General features: G+C 36.2%; 1 protein-coding gene across 1 annotated transcript in view; it reads left to right on the top strand.

Annotated features, from left to right (window-relative positions):
* Window positions 1-22,255, top strand: part of LUZP2 (leucine zipper protein 2) — a 412,454-nt gene that overhangs the window by 389,706 nt on the left and 493 nt on the right. Inside the window, exon 10 of the mRNA XM_042782748.1 lies at window positions 17,486-17,563. Coding sequence (XP_042638682.1) covers window positions 17,486-17,563 — 78 coding nt within the window. The remainder of the gene's footprint in view (window positions 1-17,485; window positions 17,564-22,255) is intronic.

Genomic DNA, 22,255 nt, shown 5'->3' with positions numbered 1-22,255 from the left:
TATGCATGTGAGAGCTGGACAATGAATAAGGAAGACCGAAGAAGAGTTGATGCTTTTGAGTTGTGGTGCTGGCAAAGAATGCTGAAAGTACCATGGATTGCTAAAAGAACTAACAGATCTGTCCTGGAGGAAGTGTGCCTGAAATGCTCCTTGGAAGCAAGAATGGCCAGACTTCATCTCACCTATTTTGATCATGTTGTCAGAAGGGACCATACCTTGGAGAAGGATGTCATGCTTGGTAAGGTGGAGGGTCGACAAAGGAGGAGTAGAGGCCTTCAGTGAGATGGATTGACATGGTGGCTGGGATGATGGGCTCAGGTATAGCAGGGATTGTGGGGCTGGCGCGGGATCGGGCATTATTCCATTCTGCTGTGCATGGGGTCGCTATGGGTCAGAAATGACTCGACGGCACCTAACAACAACAACAACAACAACAACATATTTTAGTGCTGGAAGCATTTAGCATTCTGAGGCTATAGAAGACAAAAATGCATTTAAAAGCCAAATTAGATACATGAACGGTGCAATAAGACAGATGTAAGCAGTAGGAATTTCTGGGTCCGAGTGGATATCTATTTTCTAATAGATAGTGGATATCTATTTTCCAGTTCCGATAATTTTTGTCTTTTCTTCAGATCAATACCACTTATAAAATACTGACAAGCTCTTAGGAAATATTGATGACCAGGACCCATTCCAGAAAAACTAGCTATGGTGGTTGTTTTTGCGTCAACTTGGCTGGGCCTGGTTGAGTGGCTGGGCAGCTGGATGTAGTATGATGAGACTGGTAATCAACTCCATGGTGGAATCTACTGGGAGCAGTTGAGTAACAGACTTTGGGTATGTGGGCTGCTTCCTATATATAAGTAGCAGCTTTGGGAATGGTCTCTAGCCTATGGCACACTTGGACCCTGCATGTAGCTGTGTCATTGCTCAGCAGCCTGCTATGCTCTGCAGACCTTGGGAATTACAATGGACTTAAGTTAATGGCCTGTTGTGACTGTGGCTTAAGGCACATTTTAACTGTGCCTTTTTACTTGTCAACCTTGGGGCTTCTCAGTTTCAGCAGCCAGCAGCTGTGTAAGTGAAGAAATGCCTCTAGCTCTAGTGGGCCAGGAGCAGGAGGCAGAGCTGGACCCCAAGGTTGAGGGGCTTTCATCCAGCCCCTAGAGCCTGACACTTTGAACTTGGACTTAAAACCTCCAAATTGTAAGAATAAACTGTTTGTTAAGGCCATCCCATTTGTGGTATATTCCTGTCATAGCGGCACTAGGTAACCAGAACACTAGCTTACCATGTCTGTGGGTGGGGTCAGGGCATCTGTTTTTGTTTATTTAATTTCTCCAAGCCAGTCTAATATGCAGGTAAGTTTCAATATCAATGGCAAATGTACATGATCATAAGGATCATGTGGGAAGATTTTACAAATTTATATTCCAAGCAGTTCCTCAGGAAATTCTAAAGGAATAGACTAACTGAATCTCAAGAATCTGTATTTTTTTTGCATGGACCTGGCAATACTCCTTCCCATTAAGAAAATCTAAGGCAGATGATCTGTGGACAGACCGTACTTTGAGAAATATTGGTTTAGATAACATATTACTCCTTTACTATATTATTCAGTAATAGGCTTTCTATTATATTCATCTTTATTTTATTTGCATTTTAAATGAGACAAAACCTTAATAAATTTCGGTAATGGTGGGTACTTTGGTGGTAATAAAAGACTGTAGTATGAGTATTAAAAATGGGTAGGAGATAATCATCTCAGAACACTTAATTTGTTATGTAACAATTGTTGTTGTTGTTGTTGTTATGTGCTGTCCAGTCGGCCCCGACTCATAGCGACCCCTCCTTGGGTTTCTGAGGCAGTATCACTACGGAAGTAGGATTGCCCATACAAGACCAATTCTTATGTAAGACTGTGGGACATACCAGAAAGCTGATAAGTATTTTCATCTATTGATAACTTTCTGATGAGAAAATATACCAGATCATCATCTGCCCAAGCTACAGAATCCAATGGGCAGCTGATCTCAAGTTTACCAAGTTGTAAGCCACAGCAATCCAGTTTTAAACCCTTTTAGGCTCAATTTCCTCTTTTAAAAAGAGATATAAATGTATCATACCATATACAATTTGTTAATATAATCTAATGAGATCACAATTTAAGTATCTAATGTATTATTGGGAGCTGTGGTGGTGTAGTGCCTAAGGCATTTGACTGCTAACCTGAAGGCTGGTGGTTCAAACCCACCAGCCACTCCTTGGAAGGAAGATAGGGCAATCTATTTCTGTAGTGATAGCACCTCAGAAATCCAAGGAGGGGTTACTATGAGTTGGATCTGACTCAACAGTTGTGAGTAATACATTAATAGTATATAGTTGTCTTTCAGTAATTACTACCTCTCCTTCAAATAGTCAAAGATACTATCTATATTAAACCTCAATAAATATTTTTGAATTAATTAATTTACTTAATTTCTTAGAGAGAATTTGATTCAAAAACATAACTACTGTAATTTGAAACAAGAACAGCCTTTGGAACCATATGCATCTGGTGGAAAAAGCTAAAAAGCTGTAAGATGAAGATTTCAGTCAATTAAAGTGAACTCTTAAAATATGTCTGAAAATAGAGATAGATGAGAGCTGAGATTGCTTTATGGAAAACAGTTACTCTGGGAGGTAATAAGGAACTGAAGCACTAGGGCAGAGGGAAACAATTATCATGTCAAGATTTCCTTCATATTCAGAATTCGATGAACATCAGTGAGCTCCTACCTACTGAACCTACTGCCATCAAGTAAATTCCAACTCACAGTGACCCTATAAGAGAGAGTAGAACTGCCCCATAGGGTTTCAAAGGCTGTAAAACTTTATGGAGATAGACTGTCTCATCTTTCTCCCACAGAGCAGCTGGTGGGTTCGTATAGCTGAACTGTTGGTTGGCAGCTGAGTGCTTTAACCACTGCACCACCAGATCGCCTTTCAGTGAGCTTAGTGAAAGGTAATTGGAGCACTCGGTGAATTGGAGCACTCGGCAAAGGTGACAGATTTTTAATCCTGGAACAGAATAACATAGGAGAGAAAGCCTGAAAATTACAAAAAGAAAACCAAACAGAAACACTAGATTGAATTGCTAATTTACTGTTTCCTAATGTTGTCGCTTTTTTGAAGTGACCTTACTATTCACATCCTTTTTGTGTTGTTGTTGTTAGGTGTGGTGACCCTATGGGCAACAGAAGAAACATTGCCAGGTCCTGTATCATCCTCACAATAGTTGCTATGTTTGAGCCCATTGTTACATCCAGTATGTCAATCCATCTCATTAAGGGTCTTCTTCTTTTTTGCTTACCCTCCACTTTACCCAACATGATGTCCTTCTCCACAGACTGATCCCTCTTGATATGATGTCCAAAGTAAGTAAAATGAAGTCTTGCCATAGTTGCTTCTAAGAAGTATTCTGGCTGAACTTCTCCAAAGATAGATTTATTTGTTCTTCTGCCAGTCCATGGTATATTCAATATTCTTTGCATACCATAATTCAAATCTATCAATTCTTCTCAGACTGCCTTTTTCACTGTGTAATTCCCATGCATTGAGGTTATTGAAAATACCATTTCTTGGTTCAGACACATCTTAGTCTTCAAATTGACATCTTTGCTCTTTCACACTTCAAAGAGGTTTTTTGCAGCAGATTTGCCCAATGCAGTATGATATTTGATTTCTTGACTGTTGCTGCCATGAGAACTACTTATAGACCCAAGTAAAATGAAATTCTTGACAACTTTACTATTTTCTCCATTTATCTACACAATGTAAATAAATGGTTTTCAAACTTCAGGGTGACTAAGAATAACCTCATCAATGTGTAGAATTGCTTATCCTCAGTTTCCACTCCCAAAGATACAATTCAGTAGGTCTCAGATAGGGCCCAGGAATGTGTATTATCTTGATAAATAGACTTTCTTCTGTAAATATTTACTATTAAACACTTTAAGAAACTTGGGGTTGATATCTTGCACAGTTTTCCTGTTTATTATATATTGATTGATATTAAATACACTGTTCAACTACATAAAAATTCTTATTAGATCATTCTAAAAACATGCTACATTGAAAGTTTAATATTCTAGGCCTCATAATCTTCTATGACCAAGATTTTGAACTTGGAGATACACTTATTCTTAAGTATCTTTGTAGGTTTTATTCACTTGCTGCTTATACCCTCTGCAAGCCAGGCAGGGTAGTTTAGAAAAACGGCCTTAGGATTTCTTGATTCTTTTTTAATAGACGTAGAAAACTTGAAATGGAGCATAATGGAGCACTAAGAGTTTAGAGGCATATTGAATTATCAGTTTTGAGTTTGTTTAAATTATTTTAAAAGCAATTTTGTTTAAATGATAATATTGGAGTCACATTGAGAAAGCAAAGAATATATCTGCTTCGTGCCATTTTTCTGAAGCTTGCAAGCGTGTCTTACATTGTTTAATTGTGTATCAAGAATTAAAGATATTGCACATTTTATGTTGATATTCCCTTAGGGATCGAGACTTAATACAAAATGTAAACATGTTTTACAATGTTTCTGACCAACATTTAATTATTTGTAATGTGAGAAAAATGAAACTCAACAATGACTTATGGTTAGCACTGGCAGCTCTTGCTTGGTATCCTGCCTTTATACCTGCTTACAAGTCCCTGACAATGGAGGGCTTTATAAAATAGGAAAGCATTATCTAGAGAAAAGAAAGGAAAAAAAATGTGCAGAAAAATAAACCCCAAATTTGTGGGTAAAAATTATGCTAGCTTCTTTAAAGTAAAGCTTACTAAAAGCAAAGAAAAGTACTAAAGAAGGAGATTACAGCCTTTAGTATGGATTACACCTCAACATAAGAAAACAAAAATCCAGACAACTGGACCAATAAGCTGCATCATGATAAATGGAGAAAATATTGATGTTGTCAAGGATTTCTACTTTACTTGGATCCACAATCAACACTCATGGAAGAGGAAGTCAAGAAATAACATGATATATTGCATTGAATAAATTTGTTGTGAAAGACATCTTTAAAGCATTAAAAAGCCAAGATGTCACTTTGAAGACTAAGGTGCGCCTGACCCAATCCATGGTATTTACAATTGCCTCATACACATGCGAAAGCTAGACAAGTAATAAGAAAGACTAAGTAAGAATTGATGCCTTTGAATTCTGGTATTGGTAGGGAATATTGAATATATGGTGGTGTGCCAGAAGAATAAAAAATCTATCTTGGGGAAGAAAAAACAAAAAAAAAAGACAGAATGATCCTTAGAAGCAAGGATGGTGGGACTTCATCTCACTTACTTTGGACATGTTATCAGCAGGCACCAGTCTCTGGAGAAGAATATTCTGCTTGTTAGATGTAGAGGGTTAGCTTAAAAGAGGAAGATTCCTTTCGTAATGACATATCCAACAGTGGACTTATCTCTAGAATTTATAGAACACTCCAACACCTCAATAACAAAAAGACAAACAATCCAATTAAAAAATGGGCAGAAGACATGAATAGACACTTCACCAAGGAGGATATTCAAGTAGCCAACAAACATATGAAGAAATGCTCATGATCATTAGCTACTAGAGAGATGAAAATCAAAACAATAATGAGATACCATCTTGCTCCAGCACTAGTAGCAAAGTTCAACAAGATAGAAAATAACAAATGCTGGCAAGGTTGTGGAGAGATTGGGACTCTCATACACTGCTAGTGGAACTGTAAAATGGTACAACCATTGTGGAAAGCAATATGGCAATTTCTTCAAAAGTTGAAATTAGAAATACCATTTGACCCAGCCATTCCATTACTAGGTATATACCCTAAAGAAGTGAGAGTCATGACAAGAACAGATATATGCACACCTATGTTCATTGCAGCACTATTTCCAATAGCAAAAGATGGAAACAACCTAGGTGTCCATCAACTGAGGAATGGATAACCAAACTATGGTACATTCACACAATGGAATACTATGCAACACTAAAGAATAATGTAGAATCTGCAAAATACTGCATAACATGGTTGAACTTGGAGGACATTATGCTGAGTGAAATAAGTCAATCACAAAAGGACAAATATTGTGTTAATCCATTATTGTAAAAGTCAAAGAAAGGTTTATCTAAAGAAGGAAATTTTCTTTGTTGGTTACCAGCAGTGGGGGGGAGATGAGGGAACGCTGTTAGATAGATAAAGTATTGATTTGGGTGATGAGAAGAGCAATTCACCAAATGTGAGTGACCAATATGGTAGCATTGAGGAAGAGAAAGACATAGAGAGATACATGGGAGGTACAGACAACAAAGATGAACCCTTTTGCACATACAGTACTGCGTTGTCAGCGAAGGCAAACATGGGTATATGGGTGGATAGATGGATGGGCAGGTTGTACAATTAGGTATGTCTATGAAGTAGGGGGGAGCTCTGGTAGCATAGTGGCTAAGGCACTTGACTGCTAACCAGAAGGCTGGTGGTTCAAACCCACCAGCCACTCCTCGGAAGGAAGGTTGGGCAATCCTACTTCTGTAGTGATACTGCCTCGGAAACCCAAGGAGGGGTCGCTATGAGTCAGGTTTGACTCGACGGCACATAACAACAAATGAAATAGGGAGCATATCCAAGAACATGTATAGGGTTGGTAGACAATGGTCCTGTAAGTTAATGTGAATGATCAGAATTCCCAGATGTATAGTAGAGCTGACAAGGGTCAAGCTTGTGGTCACTCTTTGGTCACTACCAACAACCTAGAGAGACCGAGCAGTTGAAGCTGTAGGCTGGGGACCATGGCCTCAGGGGACATCAAGCTCAATTGGCATAACATACTATACAAAACATTGTTCCACCTCCTACTTTGGTGAGTAGCAACTGGGATCTTAAAAGCTAGCAAGCTGCCATCTAGTTGCAACGATGGGTCTCTCCTCATCCAGAGCAAAGAAGAATGAAGAAAACCAAAAATTCAGGGAAACAATTAATCCTAGTGAGTGGTACACTATCCAATCTAAAGCCCATACAACTATGAGACCAGAAGAACTAGATGGTGCCTGGCTACCACTGTCATCCACTTGGAAGGCAATCTATGTAGGAGATCCTTGATAGAGAGGGAGAACAATGTGGAACAAAACTCAAAATCACTTGGAGGAAAAAAAAAGGGGGGAGGCAGTTTTGCTGGTCCAATAGAGCCTGGTGGAACCGCTGAGACTATGGCTCCTAGTTGCACTTCAGGTCTGAAATTATACCCACACCTGTAGTTTCCAGCCAAGCAAAAGACAGACATATGAGTTGAACATTTATCTGAGGTAGACACACTCCTTGGAGAGAACAATCATGGGAGAAAGAAGGGCTGCTTATGCACAAGGGGACAGACAGTTTAGGGGTCAGGAGTGCATGGAGGGATGGACACAGGGAAGAGGTAACTATGGGGAGGAAGTGGGAGGGCAGCTGTTGCATTGTGGTAAATTGTGGTCAATATCATGAGACAAAGTTTATGTGAACTTCTGTATGGAAAGTGAATTTGCACTGTAAATTTTCACCCAAATCACAATAAAGGAAAAAAAGAGGAAGACGCTTAATGACATGGATTGACACAGTGGCTGCAAGAATATGCTCAAACATAGCAATGATTGTGTGGCAGGTGCACGACCAGGCAGTGTTAAGTTCTGTTTCACACATGGTCTTTATGAATAGGAACTAACTTGATAGTATCTAAAAAACAAAACAAACAAGTTAGGCAACTTAGAACCAAAGTGAGATGAAGTAACTTTCCCACATTCCTATAGTTAATCAGTAGTAAAGGAATTCTTACCTGTGATAGGTACAATCTTTGGTTCTTTTCACCTCACTGTTAGCTGCATTATCTCTTTTCACTGTGATGCAAAATTTACCAGTAAGCATCTTTATGCCCATTATACAAATAAGAGAGAGAAAAGCAAGGTTAAATTAATATTTACCCAGTGCCATTCTCTGTTCAAGGGTTAACCTGTGATGAAGTTGTCAACGATACAGAGAGGTAGAAAAATGACATTGAATAAAGAGCCAAATAATAATGCCAGCCTGTCATTGGATTTTCTGTGAATGAATCTCTCTTTCTGTCTCTCTGTCTGTCTCTCACACATACACACAAATACACATTAGAATTTCTTTAACATCAGCTCCTTAGTATATTTTGAGTATGAATTTTTTTTTTCTTTTAATTTTCTAGAGTATTGTTGAAACAAAATACGTTGGGATGTACTTGTTATAATGTCAAAATTTGAAAGTGATAACCCCAATTTTTTTTTATTGTCATTTAATGTTATTCTTCTGTAGAATACCAAAATCCAAGAAGCTCAATGTTCACTAACTTGCCCCCATTATCACAGTAGCAGGAGGTGGAGTTGGGAATCAAAATCATTTGCATTACTGCAAGGCCTGTTCTCTCCATTACAATGAAGTTCTGCTAATTATTAAAGATACTCCACTATGGCAATTTCCACAATCACTATTTAATTGTGTGTTGTTTTCCATGCACAGAGGGAAGTAAATTACCAGGGCTTAACTCATCTACATAGACCTTGCCTGGTTTTGTGACCATAATGTAACATTTTGGCAGATGAAAATTCACTGTTGAATGCACAGGAAACAAATAAACAACAACAACAAAACCTGATTATTGTGGCGGTACTATATAGGAGAGAGGAATCACATTGATAAAGATGCATTCATGGCTCATCCCATTCCACAGTTTACAGATCCAGCTGTGCTCCTCCCGAGGTCTTCCACTTAATTGAATGAGTAAGCTGCATATTGAAGCAGTTGAATTTGCACATACTTTCCTAATCAATGTGCATGTTTTATTACTTGCGTTTCTAGGTACAGGTGCTTTACACATCAGGTTGAATTTTTAACTAATTGAGGTGACTGAAGTGTTTTGAAGATCTGTGCCTGTTTTTTGCAGTTCTCAAGACTAGCATTTAAAAGTGTTTCTGTTAAGACAGAAATAGTTATTTTTTATAATTAATCTATCATTCACTATACTTATCTGTTTTTCTCCAAATAATATTATATTGTTCGATTTTAATGCAGGAGTGGAAACAGCATCTGAAGTATTCCTTAGTTCAAGGAAAAAAAAGGGAGTTCAAATTGATAAATGGAGGTAAAGCTTAAGTTCTCAAGCATTGCTAATTTCAGTAGCATATTTAATAATATTTATGAACATGTATAATGTTTATAGGCAAACTATATACAGATAAAGAGCCTGTGAATAGATGGTCATATATTATTGAAAAAAGAGAGATTAACCACACACACCTCCAAAAGGGAGAAGGAAAGAAGGAAGGACTGAAATACCAGTACAGAGATCTAGATTCATTTCCTTTATTCTTTTTCTAGATGTAGGTAAAGATTAAGATAAAGATAAAGACATATATGCTATGCTATCATGAGACCAAAATATAAAAACACAACAATAAAGTTGTAGGAGGAATGCACAAGACAGAGAGAGATCATTTGGATCCAATGACTAACATTTTAAGCAGTGATTTTGTGTATACCATTTACAATTATGTAAGCTATTTGTTATCTTCTTTTATTGATGATGAAACTGAAATCCACTACAGTTAAGTAATCTTTCCAAGGTCATGCAGCAAGTAAAGGAAAAGTCTGATATTGGAACTCAAATCTATCTGATGCTAAAGCTTATGCCTTAGCTCTCTAGTGCTGCTGTAACAGAAACACCACAAGTGGATCTTTTTAACAAACAGAAATTTATTCCCTCACAGTTTGTGTGGCTAGAAGTGTAAATTCAGGGATTCAGCTACAGGGAAAGGCTTTTTGTCTCTCTTTTAGCTCGCAGTTTAGAAGGAAGGTCCTTGTGTTTCATCATCTTTTTGCCTTCAAAGATCTTTCTTTGAAGATCTCCATGTGTCTTGGCATCAATTTTCCCCTTGGTTAGGAGGTTCCCAGTGCAGGGGCCCAGAGTCCAAAGGACACACTCCATTCTCAGCTCTTCTTCCTTGGTGACAGTACGTCCCTCTTATCTCCGTTCACCCGTTTATTACCTTTTATATTTCAAAAGAGATTGAAGATAGACCTGGAGATTGCACACTACCTCATTCACATAACTGCCTCTAATTCTGCCTCATTAATATCATAGAGGTGAGGCTTTATAACATGTAATTACATCCAATCACAAATAGAGGATAATTACATAATACTGAGAATTGTGACACAGACAAGCTGACACATACTTTTGGGGAACATAATTTAATTAATAACACTCCCCATCCTATTTCTTTTAATGCCATCTTTTTATTTCTTTTCTAATAAGTCTGAATGCTGAAAAATAGACACTTTACAAAGTGGTACTAGCTCAAGCGTAGAGTCAGAAAATCAGTGTCTACCACTCTCTCTCCCTACCTCCTCCTTTCCTTGAATATTCTAATGAATGTGTATTAAAGAGAATTTTGTTTCATTTTGTTGTTTTTGTCCTTGATTCTTAGGTATGTGATAAGTGATGGAAAAGCACATATCTAATAGACACGGTCTACAGAGAATAATTCCCGTGCACTGCAGTCAGTGCCTTGTGGTTCTAGTTTCCCCACACCATTTAGGTAGATATCCCTGACCTGTGCACCATTTCTTCATATTCAGAAACCAATCTCTAGTATTACAAGGGTCTTCAATGACAAATTGATTACATAATCTTAAATTTTTATATACAAAAACAATACACACAATAGGAATGTGATAAGGCTTTTTGTCTAAAATATTTTACCTCCTAAATCAAACAATGTTAACAATTTGTTACTTTTATTTTTGTCAATTTTACATGCACTCCTTGTTTTGTATTGTGGTGACAGTGTCATCTACATAATTCAGTATTATATGCTTTCATCTTAAGCACTTTTCATTTTACTAAATATTCTAAATGCATTGCTTCAAGACTATGAAATATCTAATTTTTGTATCCTTATTCAATTAGCTACTGTATTTATGTTCTACCACTAATTTGTTTCTATTTTTTATTATTTTGCAAGTAACCATAATAACACTTTCATGTACAAAGCATTTTTCCCCCTTTGTTTTTAATTGAGGATTAATATCTTCACAGAAAAAAAAAATCCCAAAGTGAAATTCACTGGAATATAAACATAATTAAACCACTCTATCTATCTGTCTTACTAAATTATTTTGTAAAACATCTGGATTCATTTATAATAAATTAATAGATAATATAATTATTTATTTTTACATCAGCATTGTCAGAGTGAGAGAAGTCCATTTTATCATATTCTAGCCAGCAGTAAACATATTGATTGTTTTTAATCACTTACATTACATGAAAAACATAATTTGCTATTATTTTAATGTCTGTTTTTGTGACCAAATCATATTTTTTTTTTCTTCATAGATGGGAGAATGGCATTGTATTAATGCAAAGGTAGCTGAAAAGAACTACATTTCTTTCCAAACTGAGTCAATCACATCAATCATCATAGAGGTAGTCCCTGGATAACACATGAGTTCCATTCCCAAATCTGTCTTTATGTCAAATTTGTACATAAGTTGGAACAGCTAAGTAAAATTATTATCTAACATCAGTTAGTCAAATATTTGACTTAATGTATGATTTTTACTGTCATTTTTATGCATAGACAACTTCAAACAAACACTTCCAGATACACTAAAACATCTTTAACAACATAAGAATACAGAAATAATGTTTTGGTGTACATCACAAAGTAGTGTTTGCTTGTTAATATAAATCATCATACATAACTTGAATTTTGATGTCCATCATCCACAGGCAGCCTATATAAAAACTTTCCATTGCTGAATATACAGTATCAGAAGATTTGCTATGATGATAACAGACGATAAGATTTACTGAGTATCTGATAGGTTCCAGGTACTTTGTTCCTGGTTCTTTGTCTTCATTTATTCCTCATAACAATCCCATGAATTTAGGTCTTTTCCTAAAAATGATGGTGAATGTGATTTACAAGACCCCAAAATATTCCCAACTACCATACAAAAAAATCAAACCTAACCCACTATTGTTGAGTCAATTCCAACTCATACCAACCCTGTGAGACAGAGTAGAACTGCCCCTAGAGTTTCCAAGGCTGTACATCTTTACAGGAGACTGTTGTATCTTTCTCCTGCAGAATGGCTGGTGGGTTCAAACTGCAGACCTTTCAGAGCAGACAAATGCATAGCCACTGCACCACCAGGACTCCTTTTACCTAACATACAATATATCTTTATTAAAAGCCAACTAAATGAGCTCTATTAATATTACATGTAATCTTCATTACCTATGACCTTCATCTTTATCTTCATCATCATCATCACTACTACAATATATTGTGATCTTATTGGCCCAGTGGCACCAAGCTAAATGTTTTAGATAATTTTTTTATTTAATCCCTACAAAAATATATAAAGTAAAATTTTTCCACATGTAAAAAAATGTAGAAATTGAGAACTTTTTATTCTAAAGTCACAAAGGGAGGAATCGTGGTTTTAAAATTTGAACATTGGCTCAACACAGACTTCTTAGCCCATAGGTTTAACTGCTACATTATATTATGTTTGTCATAAAATCTCTTATATGACACTGCACTTTTTGTCTCTTTCAAGAATTCAATTCCATTCCTGGTTGTACCAGGATGAAATAAAGGAATGAAAAGTCAATAATAACTCCAGGCAGTGTTGGGAATGAGGCAAAGGAAATAATAATGTAACAAAATACCCTATGTATGTGTGTATTTAACAGTCATAATAAAAAAGAAAATCTATGAGTCTGAGTAGGTGACAGCAAAGATTCATTCGTTTCCTACGCAGGCATTCATCTCAGGACCCTTAGCTGTGGTTCATCGAGGTGAACTGGCAGCCACACTCCTGTGTCACCTCTCATGTTTTAAGAAACAGTCCCCAAGTCTCTCATCTCATCCATCTCCTTAGTCCTTTTTGTCTGCCTCTGTTACTGCTGACACCAACAGGGAGAGGAACAGCATAGAAAATTTGGCAGAGCTTGTATTTTTACACCAACCATAAAAGGTTCTCTGGGAAAGACACTTTGGGATGGTTTTCAACATAAGTAGGGGCTATTTTTTGTTCTTTAGGAATCTTCCTTTCTTTTGCAACTAGAGAAATTTGCTACTCTGTGTATGAATCATATATGGCCAAAGAATATTTGGGGAGGAGACAAGTTTTGATTAAGTTTGGTATTGTCTGATTATGTTTTTTGGTGTAGATATGTGGGAGATGGGTAGATAGAAAGGATGCTTACAGCTTTTAAAACCACAGAATTCTGATCCCCAGGGATTTATTATTTGAACTGCTGCTTGTTTACAAGTTTATTTACAAATTCTCATCCTTCATTGTTTTAGGATAAACTACAAGGTCTATAATTTCTTGGCATTTAGGTTTAGTACAACTGAAAAGTAATTTGTTTTTCTTCTCTCATATATTTTCTCTTATATTTCTATCATATATTTGCATATTTTATTATTGTATATATTAACATTTTATATATAATTTCAGGTTACTGGCTATTTTGGGAATAGAATGAGAAGGGAAGAAATAATAGAATTTTTAAAAAGTGGCATAGATTCAATGTAGTAAATGTGACCTATCAAATATGAAAATTAAGGTGGATTTATCTAGTTATAACTCTCATGGCCTATTTGAATGGCCCCAATGTCAGTTTGCTCATACCCTCATTGGACAACTCCCTTAAATGTTGAATGTCTTCAACTGCTAAGAGTTATGTAAATTGTCTCTAAGGCAGATTCCCTAGAAGTTTAATGCCATACTATTTACCAGAATAACTCTAAACCTATATTTTATTGCATGAATATTTAAGTATCTAAACACAACTTTCTGTACCCTTGAAACTTCCATATTCTCCAGTCTCTTTTCCTCCTGAAACAAAACATTAAAAGTAGTGATTTTTATTATTTTACCTCTGCAATGTTAAAAGAGAAGCATTTATAAGAAATTGTTTTGCATCCATTCCATCCAGCAGTTATTTCTGTCTTTCCTTTTATTTCCCCCTATCTTTCTCCTGCTATATGTGTGGGGATTTTCTGACTATTGACTTGGTATAATACCTTATATTTGTAATGTCTATGTCAGATAATTATAATGGCTAGTTTGTACCTACTGATAGTAATAATAATAGTAAAGGAAGAAGACAAAAGAGAGGAATGTTTACCATCTGTTAGTACCTATGCCAAATATTTTTATGTTTTCTCATCAAGTAGTCCATTTTACAGTCAAACTAAGACCCAGTAATAAGTTACCTGATCAAAATTATCAAAGAATGAACAGCAGCCAATAGTTGGAGGTGGGGGAGTCTATTTTACTCCAAAGCACTTTTAATTATTAGGCAAAGTCTTCTGTAAATCAGAATATTGGACATGGGTCAAGTTCTTCTTCCTCTCCAAAATAGCAGTTATTTGTAATTTTGTCAATGTGAACGTATTTTCAACAAGAGCAAGAGAATTCTGTCTGCTTCAACAACAACTACAAGGTTGATAAGATATTTATTAAGTCAAGATACTAGCAACTTAAAATTATGTTGGCTTTACATCTGTTGTTTACCTAAGAAATACTAATAATTTTATGAAGCTTGTCTTAGGTAGGATCCTCAATGCTGAAGAAACACAAAATAAACTTAAAGATAGCATTTATTATAGGCTCAGTTGTTTTGTTTTGTTTTGTTTTTTACTTAACTTTGAATTATCTTCCAGTCACATAACATTTTCTTTAATGTTGGAATTTACTAAGTCTTCATTCTTTGGATGTTCAAAGTCTTGTCTCACATAGTTGGTTATGTTACTGTTAATGAAAGAACACACTCCACAGTAAATCCTAAAACATCTTTCTCATGACAATGACTTCATGTGATGCCTCACACAAAGGACTTTAGGGTAAAATATGTTCAGAAAATATTCATATAGTATATATCCTTCTTAAAGGTGTATAATCTCATGCATTTGTGTACTATGAAGAAGTGGCTCTCAGATTTCACCTATGCATTTGAATTGCTAGAGAGTGATTAAAAATGCATGCCCTTTTTTCATAGGATTGGGTTATTTTCCATGTATATTAATGTGGATAGATTATCTAAGAACAAAGTTTTAATAAATATGTGTTAAAGACATTGAGCAGAGCTACAATGAGAAAAGTGACTTTGTCCAAATATTTTTTTTCCCAAACTGATAAGACTGATGAATTTTATCGTCCCCAATGCCTTTTAGAAAACCCTACACTATGCAGTTTCCTTGCTGCATAAATTGGTTTTTTTAGCACCATTTTATATATATTTATTTCAGTTTATTTTCAAAGTCAGTATGAAAGTGAATAAAAATAAAACCCATTTGGTTCATCTTAATAAAAACGGAATTATAGTTGTTCATGGAAATTCAATATTTGAGGTCAACCTCAAACTCATATACCTCAGATTTCTTTCCTGGGTAGCCTAAACATCCCTCTACACATCAGCCTGAAAACAAACAAGCAAACAAACAAACAAAAAAAACCTCACTGCCATTGAGTTGATTTGACTCATAGCAACCCCTCCTTGGGTTTCCGAGGTGGTATCTCTACAGAAATAGATTGCACAATCTTCCTTCTGAGGAGTAGTTGGGGGGTTTGAACTACCAGCCTTCTGGTTAGCAGTTAAATGCAGAATGCTATCAGAGCTGCCTAAAGCAAATTGATACAATATAATCAAGGTTTTGGGTACAGCAAAGGGTTAATGTTCTCAGCTATTAACCATAGGGTTACTGGTTCAAGTCCACCTAGGCATATTTTGTAAGAAAGGATTGGCAATCTACTTTAGAAAATTCAGCCATTGAAGTCCCTTAGAGTTCAGTTCTGCTTGACACATGACTTTGTCGTGAATCAGAAACAACTTGATAGCAACTCTTTGCTTTTGCTATTTTTTTTTTAATTGAGAAGAAAGTTTGTTTGTTAACATGTTGAAAACCTTATAAAATATATCTAAACCTGGTAACTAAAAATAAATAAAATAAAATTAGGCATTTCATAAAATTCTAAAGAATTGATATATTTTCATATTTGGATTTATTCATTCATTATTTTTTCAGAGATTATTTACTGAGTAATTGTTATATGGATAGGCTTCTAACTGGGCTGTAGGACTGATAAAAAGTAGTCCCCATTTTCAAGGAATTCACAATATGTTGAAAAGCTGGACATGCTCATACATATATAAACAAAGTTAAGTGCTAAAATTAAGTTATATGCATATCACTTTCAGAACAGGCAAAAGCGTCTGAACTTTTCCAGTGGTACAAATTATGGGCTAGCAAGGACTAGTGGGTTTTCAGTATCTCACAGTAGAGAGAGAGAGGAGATAGTGCACACATAGGTAAGGAAGTATAATGTAACATGGTTTATTCAATAAAAAGCAACATAGTTGGAGAATAAGGAATACATAAAAATGTTTTTGCTGTAAAATCAGGATTGGAGATTCATATTTAGTTATCATGTACTTGGAAAATTTTATAGAATCTCAAAGTTAGAAATTAGCTTAGGTCTCCATCCTTTTATTGACTCTCAGGAAACAAACTGACTTTTCAAGTGGCCATGGATTATTAAATTCCTAGTCTCCCTGTTTCACACTGAAAGGATTGTGGAAAATCACCAAATAAAAAATGCGGATTCAACATTGAAGTATTTTAACTGATACTTTAAATATGTGTTTATATAAAAGAAGAAGGAAAAAAGGGAGCAATGGAAGGATTAAGAGGATATAAGGAAAGTAGGGAGGAAGACAAGCAGACGGGCAGGCAGGCAGGCAGGCAGGAAGGAAAATTCAATACTTTAACTTGATTAAAATGGAAATGAAATTCACTTGGTATAATTTTAGGATAGCTGGCACTTCATCACCTTCAAAATTGCTGAGATTAATAAATGAGATGAGATTTCCTGATGAGTAAAATATAATATTGTACTTTCAAAAATATTATTTATTTAAGATACTGAGGATTTTTTTTTCCTGGCATGGAAGATTGATGCTCATTATTCTACATTGCTTTCAGGTATGCAACACCCAATGCTCCTTGAGGCAAATAGACCACTGACATCTTTAAATCTTAAAGTCAAGATGAATCAAAGACTCAGTAGATTTATAATCCTTTAATTTTCTTTTTCAATTTTTAACTTTTTATAGACGAAGAACTTTCCAGTGGAATTGAACTTCTTTATGGTAGCCTACTGTCATAGCAGTACCAAAACTCACCGTGCGTGTGTGATCTCTCCTTGAGGATTCCACTCACGTTGGGATGGTTTTGTCTCTAGCTCTCTCTTTCAGTGTACATTCAAGTGGTAGAATCTTTCAATGCGAAGACTTCAAGTTTTCTCTTGTTGTAGTTGTTGTTCTGTTTTTTCTTCATTTAACTTCATTAACTTAATTTTAATTTCTGACTTTACAGGAGGGCAAAACTTGCTCAATGAAGCACAAAGAAAGCCCCCCAAACAACACTAGGGAAGACTCAGAGCCTGCCACACAGGTATATTTGTTCTGTTTTAATTATTCTGAAAAACACTTTGTATTTATTTATTTTTAACTTTTTATTGTGATTTGGATGAAAGTGTATAGAGCAAATTTATTTTCCATTCAAAAGTCAAACACATTTTCTTTCATGATGTTGAGTGTAGTCCCCACTGTGTAACAGCTCTGTTCCCACTTCTGCCCTCTGGTTACCTATCCACTCTGGCCTTCTTTCCTATGTATTATGTGTTCTGAGATTTCTCCCTGTGCAAATGCTACCCTTCTGATCTCCCATGGTTGATTAACTAGTGTACCTCCCTAGTGTAATTGTTCATCTTGTCAAATCCAACTCATAGTGACCCTTCCTTGGGTTTCTAAGGTGGTATCACTACAGAAGCAGATTGCCCAACCTTCCTTCTGAGGAGTGGCTGGTGGGTTTGAACTGCCAGCCTTCTGGTTAACAGTCATATGCCTTAGGCGCTATGCCACCAGAGCTCCTGTTTATCTTGTAGGCCTATCTTCGTTGAAAGTTAAGCCACGGAAGTGACTTCAATTTCAGGCCTGAAAGTTGACTGGGGACCATAGTCTTGGGAGTTCACTGCTTTGTATCAGACCAGTAAAGCTGGCCTGTTTTATGATTTTGTGTTTTGTTCTACGTTTTTCTCCCACTCAATTCGGGATCTCAGATTTTGATCCCTTTCAGAGTGGATGGCAGTTGTAGCCAAGCACCATCTAGTTCTTCTAGTCTCAGGGTCATGGAAGCTGAGGCTCCTATGCTCCATTAGTCCCTTACTCTAATAGTTTCCATGCATCTTTGATTTTCTTCCCTCTTTGCTCTGGGCAAAGATGGACAAATATTTGCATCATAGATGGCTGCTTACAAGATTGTACGACCCCAGTTGTTTATCAAAGTAGGTTGTAGAACAATCTATTTGTGTACTGTTGTTGTTGTTATTTGCCATCAAGTCAGACCCAACTCACAATGACCCTCCTTGGGTTTCTGAGGCAGTATCTCTACGGAAGTAGATTGCCCCATCTTCCTTCCGAGGAGTGGCTGGTAGGTTTGAACCTCCAGACTTCTGGTTAGCAGTCAAGTGCCTTGGCACTATGCTACCAGAGCTCTTTTTTGTGTACTATGTTATGCCAATTGAGCTCAAAGCCCCCGTGGTGATGGTGCCAAGCCTGCAGGCCCAGTGACTCCCTCCCTGAAGGTGTTTGGTTGTGGCTAAGAAGTTATCGTAATTTTGCCTCTCTTTCCTCCATTATACATACAGATATTTTTCTAACATACAAATACATATGTAGAACTATGATCTTCCAAATCAATATATGGCATGAGTATATGCTAGTCTCCTACCCATACCTGGTCATCTTGCCTATCTCCCTATGTCTCCATTTGTAGATTAATGTTTGATATTACTGATTATGCAATATTGTGTATGTAATAGTATTTACCTTTGTTGTATCCACCTCTTGTACACCATTCCATGTTTTCCTTTTCCTTAGTGATACTGTGCTTGTCACCCAATTTTGGTATTTTGTTGTTCCCTCCACCTATATCTTACCTAGCTAGTAATTTTGCCTCCACTCCCCTGGAAACCAACAAAGAAAGTTTCCTTCTGTGTGTAAATTTTTCCTTGACTTTTCATATATTTGACTCACACATTATTTGTCCATCTGAGATTGACTTATTTTACTCAGCATCATGTCCTCCATGTTCATCCATGTTATGAGATGTTTTGTGGATTCTTCATTATTCTTTAACGTTACATAATATTCCACTGTTTTTATGTACCGTAGTTTGGTTATCCATTAATTTGTTGATGAGCACTTAGATAGTTTCCGTCTCTTTGTCATTGTTAATAGTGTTGTAAAGAACATCGGTGTGCATACATCTATTCCTTTCCAGGCTACCACTTCTTTAAGATATCAGAAAGCACGTCTTGACCCACTGGATTCAGTGTTTTCTCCCTTGATCTAGCTGGAGAAGGGATTGTATATTTGCTAGTACAAGAAAGTTCTTTCACTTTGTTCCTCTAGGCTTGCCATGACTACCACGTCTTTCACCAGATTGTTAATTTAATTATGTGAAGCCCTTAGGTGATCAAGGGTGTGAGAAACACCCAACCCCACGAAAAATAAAAAGTGGATAAAAGTGTGCACATATTCTTTTTGGAACAAAGAGAATTTTGAGAAGATTTTCTGAAGCAGGAGAATTGGAAAATCCTCTTAAAAACATTGTTAAATAAACACACATCAGAAGCTAAATTCTTACATCCTTTTTGAATTTTTATATTTTTGGCTAAAATATTATATAGCACAAATTTTAGTGTTTGTGTTACTTATGACATTTCTGAACGTTTACATTAGATGAATTAGAATTGAATACTATGATTAATATTATGTCAAAATAGTTCTTAAAACAATTTGCAGATAAAATGTTTAAATACTTTTCTGAAGTCAAAGTTTTAGGATTGTCTGTCATTAGTTTTATGTGTGTGTATATATATATATATATATATATATATACACACACACACATATATAGATATAATTTATTTTATTTGTTTTGCTCTTTTTGAGAATATACAAAGCAAAACATATACCAATTCAGCAATTTCTATATGTACAATTCAATGATATTAATCACACTTTTCAAGTTGTGCAACCATTCTCACCCTCCTTTTCTGAATTATTCCTCTGCATTAACATAAACTCACTGTCTCCTAACATTTCTATCTAATCATTCAAGTTACCATTGTGATTTGATCTTATGTAGATAAATCTGAAGAGAGCATAATGGTCAAAGCATCGTTCATTACTGTTGTTGTTGTTGTTATGTGCCGTCAAGTCGGCCCCGACTCATAGCGACCCCTCCTTGGGTTTCTGAGGCAGTATCACTATGGAAGTAGAATTGCCCAACCTTCCTTCCGAGGAGTGGCTGGTGGGTTTGAACCGCCAGCCTTCTGGTAAACAGTCAAGTGCTTTAGCCACTATGCTACCAGAGCTCCTTACTAGTTAAGCTAAAATATTGTTTGGTTTTGAGAAAACTTCAGATGATGTTTTGGGTTAAAGGTTTAAAGATTATCTCAGGGCAACAATTTCAGGGGTTCGTCCAGCTTTCATAGCTGCAGAAATTCTGGTTTCCATGGGAATTTGGAGTTGTTTTCTACATTTTCTCTAGTTTGCTCAGGGTTCTTCTGTGGAATCTTTGATCAACATATTCAGTAATTGTAGCCAGGAGCCATTTAGTTCTAGTGTCATGGCAAAGGAAGGAGTTGTTCATGGATGCAATTATCCACACATCTATTTGCTCCTCTTATTCCTGACTCTCTTTCTTCTGTTACTTCAGGCAAAATAGACTACTTGCCGTACCTTGGATGGCTACTTGAAAGCTTTTAAGACCCTAGGCACTACACAATGAATTTGAAGGTAGAATAGAAACAGTAAACATGTTGTTAGGCTAATTAACTGGGACGTCTCATAAACCCATGGCCCTACACCTCCAAACCTTAGAACCAAGAGATACTTGTTTGTACATAAGTAGCCTCAACAACTACTTTTTTTTTTGTCGTGATTATAAATATATCTATTACAAAAGTTTTGCAGATGTACTTTTTGCAGATGTAAAATTTATGCACAACAATTGCAGTAACTGGCTATGCAAACCTAACTGTAATCAATGTAATTTTTTCCATCAGTATAAACCAAAACTCAGTACTCCAAAAGCAGTAATTCACCTTTGCCCCTCCCTTCTGCCTCTTGTAAACATTAATAAACTTTGGTCTTTATACATTTCCCTTTCTCATCTTTTCACATAAGTGAAGTCAAACAATATTTGTCTTTTTGTGATTGACTTGTTTCACTCAACATGTCTTCAAGCTCCATCCATATTGTAGCATGTATCAAAACTTCATTTTTCTTACTGATTGAGTAATATTACATTGTAAGTATGTACCACATTTTATTAGTCCGTTCATTCATTGATAAGAATTTAGGTTGTTTACACCTTTTGCCTGTTCTGAATAGTGACATAATGAACTTTGGTATAGAAATGTCTGTTCGGGACTCAGCTTTCAAGACTTTGGGGAACATACTTAGAAATGGAATTGCTTCATCTGGTAGTTTTTTTTTAGTTTTTTGAGGAAATGCTGCACTGTTTTCCACAATGGCTATACTGTTTTGCATTCCCATCAGCAATGGATAAGAGTTCTGATTTCCCCACATCTGCCAATATTTGTTATTTTCTAGATTGTTGTTGTTTTTACCTTGTTGTTACTTTAGCCATACCTAGTGGGAGCCAACTGGTATCTGCTTGTGGTTTTGACTTGCATCTTTCTGATGGGTAATGATACTGAGCATCTTTTCATGTGTTTGGTCATCATGTAAATATGCTCTTTGGTGAAATATCTATTCTAGTCCTTTTCTCATTTTGTCTTTGTCAAAATTATATATATATTTTGGTTGTTATGATATTATATGCCATCGAGTCATCTCCAACTCAGAGCGACCCCTCCTTGGATTTCCAAAGCGGTATCACTATGGAAGTAGACTGCCCAAACTTCCTTCCGAGGAGTGGCTGGTGGGTTTGAACCACCAACCTTCTGGTTAGCAATCAAATGCTTTAGGCACTAAGCCACCAGAGTGCCTATATTTTGGTTACTAGCTCTGGTAGCTTAGTGCCTAAGGCACTTGACTGCTAACCAGAAGG

Source organism: Orycteropus afer, unplaced genomic scaffold (assembly GCF_000298275.1).
Source record: "Orycteropus afer afer isolate SDZICR_OR568_19922 unplaced genomic scaffold, OryAfe1.0 scaffold00457, whole genome shotgun sequence".
Classification (NCBI taxonomy): domain Eukaryota; kingdom Metazoa; phylum Chordata; class Mammalia; order Tubulidentata; family Orycteropodidae; genus Orycteropus; species Orycteropus afer.
The sequence above is the reverse complement of the archived record's forward strand: the minus strand, read 5'-3'. Positions and strand labels throughout refer to the sequence as shown.